The sequence below is a fragment of the Mirounga leonina genome, unplaced genomic scaffold (assembly GCF_011800145.1).
Source record: "Mirounga leonina isolate KUSES-001 unplaced genomic scaffold, KU_Mleo_1.0 Mir_175, whole genome shotgun sequence".
NCBI lineage: Eukaryota > Metazoa > Chordata > Mammalia > Carnivora > Phocidae > Mirounga > Mirounga leonina.
The window spans coordinates 7,601,175-7,621,297 of NW_023270453.1; the positions used below are offsets into that span (position 1 = coordinate 7,601,175).

Sequence of the window (20,123 nt, forward strand, 5' to 3'; positions counted from 1 at the left end):
AAGTCCATTTATTATTTTGCCTATGCTGTATTATTATCAAGGTAAATAAGCCCAAGAATTATTACAAATAATGGAGAATTTATTTTCATAATTCTCATTTCCTGCATTGTTTTAAAGCCAAGATTTACAAAACAGAGTACTCAATTTACATAATCCATACCAAGCTTAAAAAAAATCAGACACACTCATAATCAACCTTACAGAAGCCAGTAACTAAATGTGCTAAAGATTTTACTCTCAATTTTGTGTACATAGTATGCTACCACATGGCATATAAAATATGTTAACACAAACTGATGTTTAGAAATATATAATAAACTTGGTTTTATGGCTAGCGTTATGGTAAGCACTCCAGAGAATCAAGGGTCCTCTGCCCCACCCTTTGCTACGCTACCCAGCTACATGACTTTAGTCATGTTTTCATCTTTCCAGATTTCAGATTCACTGAAAAAGTGTGAGGGTGGGAGTAAAGTGGAATTAACCAAACAAAATCTATCAGTAAACCCAAGCTTTACTCGGTAGCTCTCCAAGGTAGTTGTGATAACCTTTTTGTTTTGAGGTAATTTCCAAGGAAGAGAGAACACACAGCAGCTCTTAACTATATCCTTCCCTCACCCTCCCCAACTCACACTGGGGCTTCATCGTCAGAAACCCCGAAGCACGATTTCCACCACCCTGCTTCCTACAAAAGATTCGTAATTCTAGACCAAGAAAACGAAAGGTATTTTCTCCAAAAAAATATTTGGGGGAGAGACTGCTTACTGTGGAGTGGTGGTTTGGGTGCAGGAGAGTGGTATAACAGAAATGACCACTTAAATGTCTTCCATTTAAAAAACTTCGGGATGTTTTGTGTAAAGTTAACCTCACCATGCTGATCACGTGCAAAGGAGGTTCCTCTTGGATATCACCCAAGATGTGTATGTCTGTTGTCCCTACCATTTTTATCTAGCTTAACTTGAGGTTCAAGACAACCCTCGACGGAAATGCTATTTTTGAGGAAAAAAAAAAAAAACCTGGAACATAAAAAACCGCAAACCCTGGTTAACAATTCCGATTATCTATGATAATGTAGAAGATAATTCATTTGCAAGATTAAACATTTATTACCACTACAAAAACCTTAAACTGGGTTCACACTAACCCCTAGTGGAAGAAAAGTCTGGGGATAATGAGTTCATAATCTAGGTGGACAGTAGCGCTAGCAAACACCTTTAAATTCTAGAATGCCTTGAAAATTCCAGTCTTTCAGAGGGTGCGCGAGACAGGCAGGCGCACACACACACACACACACGCTAGGATCTAATTCTCTGGCGTCCACATAAATAACACGCAGGTTCCCGGTGGGTATAAAAATTACCCTAAGGCAGAGGCTACGCCTTCAAACACCCACTTACTGGGATAGTCTCCGACGGGGAATGTACCCTTAGCGCTCATCCTTCAGCCCCAGTTTCTTTTTTCCTCTGATATTGAGGTCACATTTACACCACCGGGTACTTCCCGCTTCCCAGTTAAAAAGCCAGCCCGAACACAAAACGTCCCGCCCAAACCACCACAAAGAAGTAAACCACACGCGTGCCCAAGGCCCTCGAGCACCGCCCCCGGGGATTACCAGGAGCCGCGGCGGCCGCCCGAATACCTCCACACGGCGACCAGGCGGGGAGGGGCCTCCGGCCCAACGGGCAGCGGGGGCCGGGCCACGGAGTCCGCAGGACCTCCGCGGAGCGAGAGGCAGCCGACCTCGGGGCAGGGCGCGCGGACCGGGCCCCGCGGAAGCGGGGTGCAGGAAGAGACTGCGGGGAGCGAGCGGGCCGCGCCGTGAGAAGGGTCAGGGACCGGGGGAAGGGTGAAGCCCGCGGGGCGCCTTTGGGGGCCAAGGTGTCAGCAGAGCGGAAGGCGGCGTTTCGCCGCGTCGCGCTCTGGCGGGCCCACGGATCCCGGCCCCGCTTCCCGGGCCTCGGGAGTTTGCCTGGAGAACGGGGGACAGTGAGGGGTGCCGCTCTCCAGCCCTCACCTCCTCGCGCCTCGGCCCCAGCCGCCGCCATCTTGAGGAGCTTTCATTCAAACTGGCGCGGTCTGACGGGATAGCTCAGCTGGCCTGACGCCCCGCCCCCGCCCGACCTGCGCGGGAGTCGGGGGGCCCCGGGCTCGGGGCTGGAACCCGCGACGCGTCCTGACGTCACCGGAGGCCGACCCCGGCCGCAGCGGCGAGCGCGCATGCGCCCCAAGTCCCATCCCCGACACGCGGGAGGGCGCGGGAGCCGCTGGGGGGGCGGGGCGCGCGGTCCTGGTCAGGCGGCGCTTGTCTGCATTAGCGGCCAGCCCACCTCGATCGGGCGGTGTAACTCCTAATTCGGGAGTACGTACCTCAGGCTTTCCCATGCCTTTTAGTACTTTCACAGCAGCCCTACTTGTATGTTGTGCAGAATCCAAAATGTAAAGTGGAGCTGTGTGGTGCAGAGTTAGGTTTACCTCCCATGCCTGTTCCTCAGCCACCTGAGCCCAACCATTGTTTCCTTCCACGCTACACCCCTAGATCAAAGGTTCTCAAAATTGGCTACATGGTGGGATTACTTGGAAAGGTTTTGTTTTTTGGTCCCACTCGCTGAGATTGATTTAATTGGTATGGGGTGTGACCTGAGCTTTGGAATTTTTTAGAGCTCCCCAGGTGATTGTAGTGCGAAGCAGTTTGAAACCACCGGTCGTCTCCATCTGTGCTTCTCTCACTTGAATGGCCATAGGGATCATCTGAGGCTCCTGTTAAAATGCAGATTCAAATTAGGTAGGTCTGGGCTGGGACCTGAGGTTCTGCCGTTTCTAACGAACTCTCCGCCTGATGCTTCTGGTGGGGGGAGGGGGTCGAAGGGAAGGGTGTGCACAGCTTGCTAGCATGGCTGCAGGACGCCAGGTCTTCTCTGCTGGACAACTGTAGCAGCTCCTAACGGGGCTCCCCACCCCCCCACCGCCACGCCCCCATCCATTCTTTACACCGCTTCCATGGTGATTGTTCTGAACAGTCTAACGCCGAAATCTTAAAAAGAGTCAATTGGGAAAATTTGGGTAGAAAGCCGTTTGACACCGACCAAGGATTTTTAAAAGAAATTTGTCAAAATTACAAAAATCTTTCAAAACATCATGTATAAATTTGAAATACTGTATACACGGAACATTGAAGAAATTAATTTGCTTGATTCCATTGTGAAGTACTGTCTAGCCACTTAAAAAGATGTTTATGAAGCCTTTAGTATCATGGCGGAAGTGTTAAATATGTTAAGCAAAAAAAGCAACAACAAAAACCTATAAAAGTTTCAACTACATAAAAAAGTATAGGAAGATAAATGTAAAATCTCTGGGGAGTGATTTCCTTTTTGATATCTCCTTTTTACATATTTAACCATTTTCTATAATGAGCGTCTTATTACCTTGGTAATAAGGAATAAAAGGTCCTATCCATCCCTATCACATGGAAGCCCCTTTGTGATATGGTCGGTCCTGTCCACTTCACAAGCCTCACTGCTCATCATTCCCTCCTAATTTGTGACTTCCTCGAATATTCCTGCTCCCTGTCCCTAGGACTTCTTCAATTCTGCTCTTGCTGCTAGAAAATGCCTACTTTCCCCCATCTTTGCCAGGATTACTCCTAGAGACCCTTTAAGACTTAGATGCAGCTTCACTGCCTTCCTCCCCTCCCCAAGTGTATTCACTGCCAGTCCTGTATGTTCTTAGAACCCAGGAGCACCCATCCTTAGTTTCTTTCTTGGTTTTTCTTCTACCTCATTGACCTCTCTTCACTCCCCTTTTTGGTTCCCTTTATCTAGCCTAAATGCTGGGGTTCCTCAGGGCTTGGCCCCAAGACATCTCTCTTAGGCTCTCTCCCTAAATGACTGCCTCAGTTCCCATGGATTTATATATCATCATTATGCTTAAGGTTCCCAACTTTTTGTCTCCAGCCCTGACCTCTTCCCTGAATTCCAGATTTGAATATCCATAGTGCCTAGCTGACATATCCTCTTAGGTGTTGCACAAACATCTCAAATTGAACACACTCATAAGAGTGCCCTTGATTTTTGCCTCCAGACCTGGTCCTCTCCCCTGCAAGCATCCCCAAACTTCCTCATCTCAATACACTGCCTCTACCATCTACTCAGGGGTCCAAGAAGGAAATCTAGGTGTCATCTTGATTTACCCTCTCCTCATTCCGTAATTTCATTAGCAAGTTGTGTCAATGCTATGTTCAAAATATACCTTGATTCTGCCTCTTTTCCCCATCCGCATAGAACTCATATCCTAGTGGAAGAAGCAGATAATAAACGAGCAAGTACATAAATATCTGAAGGCAACTGTAATTACTTCCTAGAGGAGAAGCTGCTCTCTCTTCACATGGCTATATTCTTACTGCTTGGGTCTCCGCTTCTTCCACTTCCTCAGAGGCCTCTCCTGGTCACCCTATCTAAAGAAGGTAACTCCTGTCTTCCATTCTCTCTCCTTGGCACTAAATGCACATCCCAACATTTGTATTTATCTTGTCTGTTTTTTGGGTCTTGATCAGTTTCAGTAAAAATTTACAGAATGAATTAGACTCTTGTAAATCAACTGTTTCCGTTGTCTTTCGTCTTCAACCCCATTAATTCCAGGGGATGGAGGAGACCTTGTCTCTTCAACAGGTACACTGTGTAACTATCTAAACCAGCAGCTCTCAAAGTATGGTATAGGGACCCCGAGACCTTTCAGGAGGCTCATAAGTTCAAAACTTTACATAATAATATCAAGATGTTTTCTGACTTCTTTACTCTCCTCTCACAAGTATAGAGTGAAGTTTTTCAGAGGATACACAACTTGGATATTGTAATAGATTGAATGAAGAAACAGAACAGAGCTGTCTTCTCAAGACAGACATTAAAGAGATTTGAAAAAACATAATACCACACTTACTACTAAATCTTTTTTTGTTTTTGAAAAGTTATCTTTCATAAAAATGTTAACATGTAATTTTTTTTATTTAAAAAGCGAGTGATTTTAAAAATCCCTTGGTTTTAGGTCTAACCCAGGGTAGGGTAACATTTTTCAAAACATTCAGGAGACAAGGGGGAAACATACTACTGTAATCCTCACCTGTAACTCAGGGAAGTTTGTTCTAGAAAGTTCCCTCCCATCTTCTCCATGGCCTGGCTTCTGAGGATGGTTCTGATCTTCTGTGAAAAACCAGATCCATGCCAGGCCCTTGGCCCCAAGTTATCCTTGGATCTCCCCAACATGCCCAGTAACAAGAGCTTGAGACTGATAGCGAAATTTCACATAGGAAGGAGGAAGGGAAAATATGAGTCAAAGGGACTACAAGTTACAAAAGGAAGGAGGATGGTTCAACGGATGAGGAGGTGAAGAGTGATAGGGAAACCAGAGGCAAAATATTTACTGCAACAGCTATGACTCCTGGGGGGAACCCAAATTCACCCCACACACATACCCAATATGCACCTTTGTATAGCCAACAACAGAAAGTGTCTGTGGCAGAAAAAAAAAAATGTGTTGGTTTTAACTTCTATATGGTAAATAACTGTAACTATGTATGTATATATATAAAACCAATATAGGGGCACCTGGGTGGCTCAGTTGGTTAAGCATCTGCCTTCGGCTCAGGTCATGATCCCAGGGTCCTGGGATTGAGCCCCACGTCGGGCTCCCTGCTCAGTGGAGCCTGCTTCTCCCTCTCCCTCTGTCTCTCCCCACCCCCACTCGTGTTTGCTCTGTCTCATTCTATCTCAAATAAATAAAATCTAAAAAAACAAAAACAAAACCCAATATAAATAAAAGCTCTTTAGGTTCTCAATAATTTTTAAGAGTGTAAAAGAGTCCTGAGACTAAAAAGTTTGAGGATCTTGGTAAATCCTGGCTATAAATGGAGAAGGAAATCAAAAGCCAGACGCATACATCACTGGCCTCAAGGGAAACATACAGAAATGCCTCCACCCCCGTTTTTTCCCCATAAAGACCTCTGCAAATATGATTTCTGGAGACCCCTGGAGTGTCTCCTGTTTCATTTGAATGTTCTTCAAGAGGCAGGGAATAGAATGGACAATGTGAATTTAAATGAAATAATGCAAAGTGTTTAGAATAGTAAGCAATTAAGAAAAATTGTTTACAAAAAAAGCATATGAGTATTAGTTCAAAATTCACACTGTCAGTTCTTGGATAAACTATTTAACTTCTCTGAATCTATTTCTGTTTTTACATGTAGAACACAAATAATAGAGGCTAGATTACTCTTTGCATATTGCAACTACTCAGAGAGTTATGGTGACGTTACAATTTAAAATGAGATAAAGAATTAAAGCAAACAGTGGTATTGTTATAAATGTTACATGGTTACTCACTGTTACTTTAGAAATCCTGACATTTTCCCACAGAATTTGTTTTGTGCTGCTACATTTTTTTTTATCTTTAAACGCTCTTATATAACAGCTTTGTGATGACAAGTATGTTGTGTCCTCCCAAGACTTTCACAGTATTATATATAGGAATTTATTTCTATCTGTGTATTTGGCTCTGTCCTTTGGACAGTATCAGACATGTAGATAGGCAAAATTATAGTTTGACATAATCTCTTCCTTTACTGGTAAAAGTGCAAATGTTTTAAAAAAATTTTTTAAAGAGCTAGAGAGAGCACAAGCAGGGAGAGGGGCAGTGGGAGAGGGAGAAACAGGCTCCCTGCTTGCCTGATGTGGAGCTTGATCCCAGGACCCTGGGATCACGACCTGAGCCAACAGCAGACGCTTAACCGACTGGGCCACCCAGGCACCCCTCTTTTAAGTATTTGGACACTGCAAAGATAATTGGTAAGTGTATGAAAAGATCATCAAGATGTTCATCAAAAATATCTTAAGTTCTTACTCTAGGTGGTAGAATATAGGATGTTTTAGATTTTCTTCTTTTGTAATTTTTTTTTTTTAATTTTAAAAAGATTTGAGAGAGAGAGAAAGGAGGGTGCACATGCATGCTGAGCAGGGGAAGGGCAGAGGGAGAAGGAGAAGGAGAAAGAGAATCTCAAGCAGACTCCCCACTGAGCTCAGAGCCTAACATGGGGCTCAATCTCACGGCCCTTAAGATCATGACCTGAGTCGAAATCAAGAGTTGGATGATTAACCGACTGAGCCACCCAGGCACCCCTTTCTTTTGCAATTTTAATTTTATAAAGAATGTGTATCATTTTATAATTAGAAGAATGTTGAAGCTGTTTTTACCTTGAAAAAGTAAAACACAAGAAAAGTTAATTGGCAAACCCTCCCCAAATTCAGAAGAAAAAAACTTGTCACATGAGGATGCAAGACAATTTGGAGAACATTTCATTAGGCAACAGAGCACCTTTGGTGACAATTTCAGATTTGATATGTTTGGGGAAAAAATCATGCAAAGCTGACTAATAAAGCCAGAAGCAGTGGTATTCCTTTCCTTCTTTATTGTGTTTCTAAAGAAATCACAAAATATGCAAAAGATGTACTTACTGGCCATTGTTCCGTAGAATACAAAGATGACTTATTTTTTCTTCCATGTAATGCACTTAATTCGATAGACACTGACTGAACACCTATGATCAGGTAATGTTCTGGGGCCTGGGACATAATGGTGACTAACAGCGTCTCTGCTCTCACAATATTTACTAATCTACTGGAAAAGGCAGTCAAGTAAGTAAATTATTACATAGACATGGAAGAAAAGAAAACTCTTGAATAAATCCTTTTGATATTTTATTCTACAGGTTTCATTGATCTACTTCAGGGGTTGACATTTTCTGTAAAGAGCCAGACAGTAAATATTTTAAAGTTTGTGGGCCACAGAGTCTCTGTTGCAACTACTCACTGCCATTACAGTGTGAAAACAGCCACAAACAATACAGATACCAGTGAGCCTGGCTATATTCTAATTAAATTTTATTTACAAAAATAGGAATGGCATAGAACTGACACACTGGCTAGAGTTTTCCAGTGCCTGATCTAGTTTAAAGAGCTAATAGTAACTACGAAATAAAATCCTAAAGCACTTTCCAAAGCACAAATGAAAGCAGTTCAACTAGTTCAGATGCTACTTTCCTATTTTCTGAAAACATTTAATTTATATTTATTTAATTGATTTCAAAGTTTTTATAACTGGAAAAGAACCTAAAAAAAAACTAAGTACTCAGCCTTAATCAAAAGGGTATGACTTTGAGTCTGCTCCTTTGTGGACTCAGAATCATATATGAATTCTTTTTGATTCTGTCAATGTGGTACAGAATAATCATGAAAAAATGTAAGTTTGGCTTCTGTATCTTTAGAAATAGAATATTACTGCCACCTAGCTCCATAAAAATAAACTATAATGAATAAAGCACATCCACAAAGCCTGAACAAGATAAAAACAGTACAAGTTTTAATTTTACCATTGGTAAAGGTATTTCCTCTTCTCCAGTCTTCTGGGAACCAAGGAGAGAAATGAATGAAAAATCCTCTCTTGATAACAGAACCTGATATGCACTGCTCACCTTCCAGCTCTCTTTTCAATATACACAGATTAGTTGTCTTGTGTTAGCTAGTGAATAAGCTTTTCATTAGTAATCCACTGAGTATCTCAATGCACTGGTGAGTGTCCTCTGATGAACAGAATGTGGCTAGCCCTCTCTTCAAAATAAAAAAGACCTTTTAATTTCAAAAGATAAAATATGTTTGTTGGAAAAAAAATCACACTAAAAAAAATTGTAAAAAGGAAAAGTGAAAGTGCCACCCTATATTTCTGTCCACAAAAAGGCCACTGTTACAAGTTTGGTGGGCAGCCTTCTAGGCTTTTATTTTCTATGCTTGTCACACACATATCTATATACAATTGTTGAGTTTATGAATTTACTTTTTTCTTTTAAGCAAAAATGGTATCTTACTTTGCACATGGTTCTCCAATTTTCTTCATTTAATATCAAAAACTTGTAAATTGTTCCTAGTTTCTATTTAATAAAAGATTTCTTTAAATTTGAAGTTACAGAACAGAAATTTTTTAAAAACACACTGTTAAATTTCCAGTAAAATTTCCTTCAATGCACTCAATTTAATTCTAAATAGCTTCATGATAGAAAAAGTTCCTTATAATTCCCACTAATAAAGGACCTTATATTTCCCATCTTAAATGGAAAACAAAAAAAGGTTGCAACACTTACCAATATATTGTATTTTAATAGAAACATATACAATTCATTCAAAAAGTTTTAATATAAACATCACTTGTAAACAAAACCAAATAATATTGACAGTCTAGTTCCAAAAAATTCCTGGTTTCTCTAGAACACTAAGATGCCACTTCAATAGTAATTGCTTCACATTTTCCAGTCTCTTGATCTGTGCATGTCACATGTAAAGATCCATCCCTAAACAAACAAACAATAACATTTCATAAGCTCATTTCATAAAAGCAGAAAGTTCTTAAGAAATTACTTGAGGACTTTGAGTAACAAGATAATTTTAATTTTTGAGAGTATTAAGATAAAGAAGTAACACAATTTCAGTGTCTAAACTTAAGTATCATGTGCTATAATTAGGTAGCTATTCTTAAAAATTTCTTCCTAGACCAGTGACACAAAAGTTGTATTCCTTGAAAACCATGACGATCAAGATCTCAAGTTTAAGACCTTATGCACACTGAAGATGCATCATGCCATCTTCAAGCCTAGGCCAAGGCAAAACTACTCTAATGAATTTGACATTCTTGCTAAGTATGGTTATGGAATGAATTGTCCCTAAAGTTAATTTGGAAATGATTTACTTGCAAGACATAGTCCTATAGATGGCCGGTTATTAGTGGAGTGGTAATAGCTGGATTTAATTAGTAATTTATTTCCTAAAGATTTTCTGTAGCAATACTGAAATAAACTTATCCTTTCCTAGGACAAATAATATCAGTCATGTAAACCTTAGAAGATTTTATTTAAGATTGATAAAAATTATATCTCAAACTTCATGGACCAGTTTTTTAGGCTGACCACACAATTAGAGTTCATAAAAAATTCAGAATGCAAATGATTTGAGATACACTTTCTTTGTAAAATATAGCAATTTTGTAGGGCAAAAAATGTAACTCACTGATAAAATCTTTGCAAGCTTTAATACACGATTTTCCTAGAATGGCAATGTGTGAAGAAATCAATAAACTGACAAAAAAGGTCAAGCCTCACAGTGAATTTTCTGAACATCAGAAGTAGTTTAATTTTGTACCTTTTCATAGTAAGAACAGCTAATATATCACGTAATCCATTTTCTTTTTTATCTAGATCCTGGAGTACAACCTGTTTATGCAAAAATAATATAAAGATGATTCAGTACTTTGATATATTAATAAACTGATGCAACAGTTATTCCAATGCACCAAATCTTACGTATTACTGAAACAAATCTTTTAAAATAGGGCAGTTTTCAGAGAATAGGATTAAGCTTTCTTAATGGAACTGTCTCCTCTAGGAGAGCATATAACTAATAGATTTGTTCCTCTTAAACATATCGTAGATTATGAAGTATACTTTGTCTCAGAAAATAAAGACTGCTTTTCTTTTTGGTAATTAAGCCATTACCAGTAACATGTAAATTACATTTTGGCATATACTTCTATATATACTTTTAAAAACTCCAATATTTTAAATACACTTGGAAAACCAATTTAAAGAAACACATGATGACAAATTCTTTTGTACAACTAAGATTACATTTGTACGTAAGAGATACTAATGAGGGGTGCCTGGGTGGCTCAGTCATTAAGTGTATGCCTTCGGCTCAGGTCATGATCTCAGGGTCCTGGGAAAGAGCCCCACATCGGGCTCCCTGCTCGGCGGGAAGCCTGCTTCTCCCTCTCCCAGCCCCCTGCTTGTGTTCCCTCTCTTGCTGTCTCTGTCAAATAAATAAAATCTTAAAAAAAGAAAAAAAGAGATACTAATGAATTTACCAAAAAATTCTTTAGTTTCCTAAAGAAAGGTATACCAATAAACCAAGTTTAGAAGTGACTTTTCAGATTTTGCCAGTATCAAGTCTTATGATCTTAGGCAAGCACTAAGTACCTTGGTTTACACATTGTAAAACACAGAGATTAGAACAGATGGGATCTCTAAAAGAGTATCTTCTAAATTCAGTATTAGGTGACTAACTCTTCTCCTTCTGGCACCTGTAAGTTAGGATATGGTGACAGTAGCTGCAGAGTTTCGGAGTAGTGTACGAAGAGAAAAGGTGATAAATGTACAAGAGAGAGAAGCTAAGGGAATGCTAAGGCAGCCAAGTGAGTTTAGGAATAGAGTACACAAAAAAGTGCTTATATAGTAATCCACGACAGAAACATCTTCAACTTTAGTAGTTGAAGGAGCCCTACTCCCCTAGATTCTAAGATGTTTGAGGTGGAGCCCAGATAGGTTCTATGTGTGTGTTTTCATTATTCTTTTGTTGAATTAGAAAACAGATATAAAGCTGAAGATACTATGCATTCCCTTTGGTGACCTACATTTGTTTTATTTTCACTATAAAAGTATTTCATGCTCATGTCCTGTGCTCTTTGTTAGAAATTCAGTACAAAGTGTTAAAAAGTAAAAAAAAATCAAAACAACAACAACAACAAAAAAACCAAAAAACCCTCTTGGTACCTTCAAATCAACCCAATGTTAAGTTTTCTAAATATAGTGCTAATACTTATAGATATTTTCTGTATCCATGCATGGATATTTATATACACACACCTACCCAAACACTACCTCCCTCACACACACCCATGCTCTTCAAACTTTTTATTTAAACACAAATGACATCATACTGTAAATACAGCTCTGTAGTCCCTGTATATGTGTTTTACTGTAATTATATTTCTTGGGCATGTTTCTAAGCAAATAAAGTGGCTCCACTTCATTCCTTTTAAAGGATGCAAAGGACCCTATAGTATGAAATAGAAATGTGGTATTTTGAAAAAGTAAAGGTATCCTGTATGAGAGGCGGCAAGGGCCCAGGAGTAAAACCAACTGAGGATAAATCTTAGCTCAAGGAAAATAAGGTGTTTACTACCATGAGCCTGTTTCTCAATTATCTATGAAATGAACCTAATACTGTCTATCTCATGGCATTTTGAGATATTTGTAAGTTGTCTGGTATAGCACTTGGCATAAAACCAAAAAACGTCATTTTCCCTGCCACTTACATTTTACCAAGGAGGGTAGAGAGCACAAAGACAAACAGAAAAAAATACATATTGTATTTTGTTTTTATTTTCCTGTAACTCTTTCAAATTAAAATTGCTTATTCTTTTCTTTTTTAAAAGTAAGTAGAAGTAATCCATTCATAAAAATGTGTTAGATAGATGTCTTATATACATTTATATTAATTGATATTAAACTGAGTCTAATGAAGAAGGAATAGCTAAACAGTTTCACATGACTAGTTCATTGCCAAATTTATGTATTCACCTGTGCAAATTTGTCTTCTTCTTTTGCAGAGTTTTTCCCCTCAGACTCATAGAGTTCAAGGCATACTGAAGATATACTTGCGGGGGCTTGTAATGTGTGTTGTCTTCGAGCTGGCAAAGGAGTTCCTGATGGGAACAGTACTGTGAAACTGTTGGCTCCTGATTCATCGACTTCCTAATAAGCAGAAAAATAATATGCATATCCTTTGATATCTATCATTACAAAGTTACTCCTATAATAAATATAATACTTAATCCTTGTTGATAATCTAGAAACTAGATAGGCAAAGAGAAGAAAACAGAAGTGATCCTTAATCCCAACCTACTTCATTTAAAAATAAATTGAAACATGTATCTCTCTATCTCTATTTGAAGCTTATGATTAAAATTATAAGAAATTAACATGTTAGATAAATACTTACTGAAAGAAAATGAGAAACTCATTAAATGTAAAATTATAAATCTATATGTAAATGTAAAAATTTAAAATTTTTACCAATATATAAAGTTTCACTGTAAAACCATGGTACGTATAAGAACTTATGGCAATAAGTCTATGCTACTTTTACGGAAAAGTAAAGAAAAGCTAAGCCTACCTTAACTAAAATATCTTTGGCTGAACACTCTATCTTAAGGGAGTTTTCCACTAAAAGGTTTTCTTTCCCAATAAGAATCCCTGCTTCTATAGCTGCACCAATAGGGATGACCTCATCAGGAGGGATAGAATTCAGAAGCTCAACAGTTGGGAAAAGATCTTTAATCAGTTGCTGTAGCCTTGGGATTCGAGAAGACCCTCCACAAAGGACAACCTAGAAAATAAAAATAATTTTCAGTTTTTTACTTTTAGAACAATGGCCATTTCTCAAAATTAAGTGTTATAAGTTCAGCCATCCTTACCGCATGTAATGGTAAAATATAGGAAGCCCCATTTTAACATATTATTTTATGTTGTAGTTACCATATATATATAAATATATATTTAACACATTTTAAGTATTTAACATATTCTTTACTCATAAAAACAAAACTTAAAATGAAGAGATCTCACCACACAGTAGAAAATACAATATAGCCACAATGTGGCTTGTGATTAATACTGGGCATAGGAGGCTTAACCATAAATAGGCATTTGAATAGGAAATAATATATTAATACTTTGTCCTATTCCAGCACTTGTAAAAGAAACGATTACATAAATCGTACAGCATTTTTGTGACAAAATGAATATAAGCCATCTATGTGAAAACTGTGCCACAGATTTTTGTCTTTACCATGGAAGAACACTGAATTTTCTGAGGAAAAAGATGTTTTACAAAACTACATTTTAAGCTCTTGGTCCATCTGGTTAAATATGTTGTCTCTGAAGATTTTCGTATAAAACTGCTCCTTTATGAGCCTGTCCACCCAAGTGCCCCAGCATTTATGGCTGCCACCTGAGGGAATGGGGCTCACCTGGCTCTGATGATCAAAGGGACTGGCATTCATGAGTCCCATAGGACTATCACAAACAAAGAGGCAGTTTTTAAATGGTTAAGGAGCATCCCCTGCCCAGTGGCTATACACCTAGTCTCAGCATAGAGGGAGCCAGGCAAAAATGCCCATTTCCCAGTTTATCCCTGGAAGAGGTTTGACTGCATACTTTCCCAGCCGCTGCTTGAGAGTCTGGCTTCCAATCAGCTTGTATCTAGGTGCTGACTGCAATCCTCCTCTTTGGGACACTGATGGTCTTGGCACACTCTCAACTACTGAGAGCCACTAAGAACAAAGATGGCAGCTTAGGCATAAAGGTTTGAGAGGCAACCAGGAGCTTGGGACTGGGGTGATTGACAAAGTTAATTTCTTATGTAAGACCAGTGTGTCAGGACTGGAAGATGTGGCAGTTATATGTAATGCACAGAAATCAACATGGAGAGTCTCTCTCTTTCTCTCTCTCTCTATATATATTTGTTTGGAATATATATAATTTTGTTTGGAACATATATACATATATATATGCACATATATATATGTTCCAAACAAAAATAACAAAATAAATCCTCAAAAACCGATCTTAATGAGACAAAGATAAGTGATTTTCCCAATACAGTTTAAAGTAACAGTAATAAAGCTGCTTGCTGAAGTCAGGAGAGTAATGTGTGAATAAAGTGAGAATTTCAACAAAGAGATAGAAAATATAAAAAACTACCAAACAGAAATCACAGAACTGAAGAATGTAATAACTGAACTGAAAAATTCAGCACAGAGGTTAAACAGCACATTAAATGAAGGAAAAGAAAGGATTCGTGAACTGAGAGACAGGACAGAGGAATTCATCTAAACAGAGGAGCAAAAAGAAGAAAGAATGAAAAAGAATTAAGATAGCTTTAGGGACTTATAGGACAACAGTAAGTATACTAATATACATATTATAGAGGTCCTAGCAGAAGAAGAGAAAGAAAAAAAGGGGCAGAAAGTATATTAAAAGAAATAATGCCTGAAAACTTACCTAACCTGGGGAAAGAAACAGAAATCCAGATCTAGTAAGCCCCAAAATTACCAAGTAAGATGAATAAAGAGACCGACACTGAGACACATTATAATTAAAGTGTCAATGGGGCACACGGGTGGTTCAGTTGGTTAAGCATCCCTCTTGATTTCAGCTCAGGTCATGATCTCAGGGTCATGAGACTGAGCCCTGCATCAGGCTCATCGCTGGGCATGGAGCCTGCTTAAGATTCTCTCTCTCCCTTTCCCCCTGCCCACCCTCCTGCCCTCCCCCCAAAAATGTGTCAAAAGTTAAAGACAGAGAGAATCTTAAAGGCAGCAAGAGAAAAGCAACCTGTTACATACAAGGGACCCTCTCATAAGATGATGAGCAGATATTTCAACAGCAATCTTGCAAACCAGATGTGAGATATTCTAAGTGCTGAAAGAAAAAACCTGTCAGCCAAGAATACTGTCCTGAAAAACTGATGGAGGGAGAACGTGTTTCACAGACAAACGAAAGCTGATGGAGTTTACCAGACTAGCCTTATAAACAATGTTCAAGGGAGTTCTTCAAGTTGAAACAAAAGGATGCTAATTAATAACCTGAAAACGTATGAAACTATAAAACACACTGGTAAACGTAAATATATACAGCTGACCCTTGAATAATTCAAAGGTCAGGAACACTGATTCCCTGCACGGTTGAAAATCCATGTTTAAGTTCTGACTACCCCAAAACTTAACTACTAATAACTTACTGTTGACCAGTTATTGTGTTACCAATAACACAATCAATAAACACATATTTTACATGTTATATTATATACTGTATTCTTACAATAGAGTAAGCTTGAGAAAAAAGTGTTATTACGAAAATCATGAAGGGGCGCTTGGGTGGCTCAGTCGTTAAGCATCTGCCTTTGGCTCAGGTCATGATCCTGGGGTGCTAGGATCGAGCCCCGCATCAGGCTCCCTGCTCGGCGGGAAGCCTGCTTCTCCCTCTCCCACTCCCCCTGCTTGTGTTGCTTCTCTCGCTTTGTCTCTCTCTGTCAAATAAATAAATAAAATCTTAAAAAAAAAAAAGAAAATCATGAAGAACAGAAAATCCATTTACAGCACTTTATTGTATTTATTGATAAAAAATCCATTTATGAGCAGATCTGCTCAATTCAACTTGTGTTGTTCACAGGTCAACTGTGGTTAAATTCAGCATACTCTAATATTGTAATGGTGGGGGTTGAGTCACTTATAACTTTAGTATAAAGGTTAAAAGAAAAAAATATTAAAAATAACTACAATAATTAATGAATGAAAACAGAATACAAAAAGATGTAAATTTTGACATCAAAAACATAAAGTGTGGAGAGGAGGAGTATAAAAATGTAGAGCTTCTGTATGTGTGCAAAGTTAAGCTGTTATGTCTCAAATAGGCTATTATAACTATAACATGTTTTATATAAGCTTCATGTAACCATAAAGCAAAAACCAATAGTATATACAACAAAAGATAAAGATATCAAAGCACATTACTATACAAAAAACCCATCAAATCACAAAGGAAGAAGGAAGAAAGGAACACATGAACTACAAAACAAAATTAGCAAAATGGTAAGAGTAAGTTCATACTTATCAAAAATTACTTTAAATTATTTTTTGTACACTAACAACAAATTATTGGAAAGAGAAATTAGAAGACAATCTATTCACAATAGCAATAAAAAGAATAAAATACTTAGGAATAAATTTAACCAAGGAGGTGAACGATGTATACACTGAAAACTATAAACATATTGATAAAAGAAATTGAAGAAGACATGAATAAGTTGAAAGATACCCCATGTTCATGGACTGGAAGAATTAATATTGTTAAAACACTACCTAAAGTGAGATCTAGAGATTCAATGCAATCCTATCAAAATTCCAATGGCATTTTCCATAGAAATAGAAAAGACAACCCTAAAATCCATATGGAACCACAGAAGACCCAAAATAGCCAAAGCAATCCTAAGAAAGAAGAAGGTTGGAGCATCACACTTCCTGATTTCAAAATATATTACAAAGCCATAGTAATCAGAACAGAATGGTATTGACATAGAAGCAGACACACAGATCAACAGAATAGAGAGGCCAGAAAAGAGCCCACACATAAATGGTCAATTAATTTTCAACAAAGGAACCAAGAATATACAACAGTAAGTAAGTGGTGTGGGGAAAAGTGGATATTCACAGGGAAAAGAATAAAACTGTACCATTATGTTATACCATATACAAAAATCAACTCAAATTGAAGACTTGAATTAAGACCTGAAACTGTAAAACTCGTAGAAGAAAACATAGGATTGCAAGCTCCTTGACATTGGTCTTAGTAGTGATTTTTTGGATTTGACACCTGAAACAAAGACAATAAAACCAAAAATAAATAACATCAAACTAAAAAGCTACTGAATAACAAAGGAAACCATCAACAAAATGAAAAGGCAACCTGTAAAAAGGGAAAAAATATTTGCAAACTACATATCTGAAAAGGGGTTAATATGCAAAATATACAAGGAAGCCATTAACTCAAAAGCCAAAAACCAAACAACATAATTAAAAAATGGATGAAGGACTTAAATAGACATTTTTTTGAAGAAGATATACAGGTGGCTAACAGACACATGAAAAGATGCTCATCATCACTAATCATAAGGCAAATGCAAATCAAAACCACAATGAAATATTGCCTCACACTCGTTAGGGTGGCTCTCATCAAAAACACAAGAGATAACATGTACTGGCAAAAATACAGACAAAAGGGAACCCTTGTATACCGTTGGGAATGTAAAATGATAGAGCCACTGTGGAAAACAGTACGGAAATCCCTCAAGAAATTAAAAATAGAATTGCCATATGATCCAGCAGTCCCACTTCTGAGTATATATTCAAAGGAAATGAAGTCACTATCTCAAGAAATATGTGTACTCTCATGTTCATTACAGCATTATTCACAATACCCAACATATGGAAATATCCTGTGTCTGTTGATGGATGAATGAATAAAGATGTGGCATATATATAAACACAATGCAGTATTATTCAGTCTTAAAAAAGAAGGAAATCCCGTCATTTGCAACAACATGAATGAATCCGGAAGGCATTATGCAAGGTGAAATAAGCTAGACAGAGAAAGACAAATACTGCATGGTGTCACTTATATGTGGAATCTAAAAAAAAAAAAAAATGTCAAACTCATAGAAACAGAAAGTAGAAAAGTGTTTGGAGCTAAGCGGTGGGGAAAATAGGGAGAGGTTGGTAAAAGCGTACAAAATTTCAGCTGTTAAGTGAATAAGGTCTGAGGATCTAAAGTATAACATGGTGACTATAGTTGATAATATTATACTGTGTAATTGAGATTTGCTAAGAAAGCAAACTTAAGTGTTTTCACCTCTGATCCAAAAAGGTAAAAATATGGGGTGACAGATATGTTAATTAACTCCATGGTGGGAATCCTATCACAATGTATACATATATCAAATCTTACCTGTACACTATAAATATCTTACAATTGTATTTGTCAATTACAACTGAATAAAGCTGAATAAAACTGCTCCTTTATGAAGACCTTAATGTCCTAATTCATACATTTAACACTTACATCTCCATAGGTACACAGAATATTGAATAAATAGGTAGCCCAGGAAGGGAAATCATCAGTAATTACTTCTTATTTTACAGTCTCTTTATGGATGTTCTCAAAGCTCAATATGTTAGAGAAAAGGATCAGCTGATGAAAACCAGGCCCCTTTAACATTAGGTGTGAAATGAGGAGTAATACCATACCGATCTTCAGGTGAGAGCATGAGGAACATCAGCTGAGTGAAACAAAGAAAAAAAGAAAAGCAGGTTGCCCTGGCAAAGTTCCCTAAGACTACTCACTAAAAGGTCTGTTTTGGAGGTAAGTAAAACTAAAAGTCTTCTTTAAAATTTTATGATCCTATGTAAGTATGAGAAAAAAGTAGAATATGCCCTTTCAAATTTCTCATATTCAACATCAAAAAGCTTTATTAAGAAGCAATTAAGTGATGCTATGCAAAACAAACAAAACAAAAAAATAAAAAACTAGAAAATCTTGGCTTTTGGAATTTTCATTTAAAAAAGTAAAAAAAATACTAACAATGTGTTACCATTAATGCTGACAGTAACCACCAAGTTTTAATTTAAATAAATTCTTTAAACGGTCTAGTCTGTAGTATGAGATTTCTTTTGTGATTTAAATTTTAATAGAATATACATATTTTGAATATAAATAACTTGTCTTACAAAGGCTTTTCAAATATAACTTTCACAGTAATTTCATAAAACTGTTGTTAAAAAAATCAAATCACCTAACTACTTGGGTATGAAAAACATGAATCTAAACAACAAAAAGGAAAAACAATTACAGATTATTTTAAAAATAAAACAATAAAATCTGTCAAAGCTTATGGAATAAAACCAAAGCTATTAAGAAGTGAAACTAGTCAATTTTTTTACTAGGGCAAAAAATAAATGAAAAAATAAATTGGCATTCAATGTAAGAATTTAGAAAAATAATGGAAGTGTCCTGGAAAGACTGGAAGAAATAAGGAGAAAATCAGAAATAAACCAATTAGAAAAGAAAAAAAACATGACTTAAAAAAAAATTTAAAAAGTTTTTTGGGGGACAGTAGTGGCAGGAGTTGGAGCAAAAAAACAAACACACACACAAAAAACTGTCAAACCTAGGAAAGGAAAAGGAAATTCAAAAAGCAAAAAATAAATAAGAGAAACTGTCCAGATTTCAAAAATTTCTCTGTACTTGTAAATTTTAATATCAAAAGAGACACAAAATTAAAAATTATAAGATTATACAAAGTCAACTGTTAAGAATTTAAGAAATCATCATGGAATAGGTCTACAAAATACTTAAATTCAAGATTGAAGCAGTAAAGAGAAATCATGAAAGTTTCTTTAGAACTTCTGAGGAACAGAGAATATCCACAGAATACTTAAGAAGATGAAAAGATATTAAATTCATCTTATAAGCATCTGATAACCCAGGGACAAAACCACAAAAACAAACATCAATAAAACAAAACCCTCTGGAACAAAGGTTGCAAAGTAGCAACTTGCAAATTTTATCATGCAAAATGTTTTTTTTTCATGCAAAATGTTTTGTCTCCTTACACAGAAATCTTACAAGTACTGAATTAGTTACT

General features: G+C 37.3%; 2 protein-coding genes and 1 long non-coding RNA gene across 4 annotated transcripts in view; 1 reads left to right on the top strand and 2 right to left on the bottom strand.

Moving 5' to 3' along the window:
* Window positions 1-2,222, bottom strand: part of SUV39H2 (suppressor of variegation 3-9 homolog 2) — a 22,829-nt gene extending 20,607 nt beyond the window's left edge. Inside the window, exon 1 of one of the 2 annotated variants that reach the window (XM_035021588.1) lies at window positions 2,012-2,222. In XM_035021588.1, coding sequence (XP_034877479.1) covers window positions 2,012-2,042 — 31 coding nt within the window. In that variant the 5' untranslated portion in view covers window positions 2,043-2,222. The remainder of the gene's footprint in view (window positions 1-2,011) is intronic. The other variant, XM_035021589.1, reaches the window with a different exon arrangement.
* LOC118021565 lies at window positions 1,695-12,557 on the top strand. Its single transcript, XR_004682223.1, has 3 exons — window positions 1,695-1,824; window positions 2,656-2,779; window positions 12,472-12,557. It is a non-coding gene; the product is annotated as an uncharacterized LOC118021565 (long non-coding RNA).
* HSPA14 (heat shock protein family A (Hsp70) member 14) overlaps window positions 7,727-20,123 on the bottom strand; it is a 38,889-nt gene continuing 26,492 nt past the window's right edge. Inside the window, exons 11-14 of the mRNA XM_035021587.1 lie at window positions 13,038-13,250; window positions 12,443-12,616; window positions 10,227-10,297; window positions 7,727-9,382 (exon numbers count right to left, since the gene is read on the bottom strand). Of these exons, the coding sequence (XP_034877478.1) occupies window positions 9,304-9,382; window positions 10,227-10,297; window positions 12,443-12,616; window positions 13,038-13,250 (537 nt within the window). The 3' untranslated portion in view covers window positions 7,727-9,303. The remainder of the gene's footprint in view (window positions 9,383-10,226; window positions 10,298-12,442; window positions 12,617-13,037; window positions 13,251-20,123) is intronic.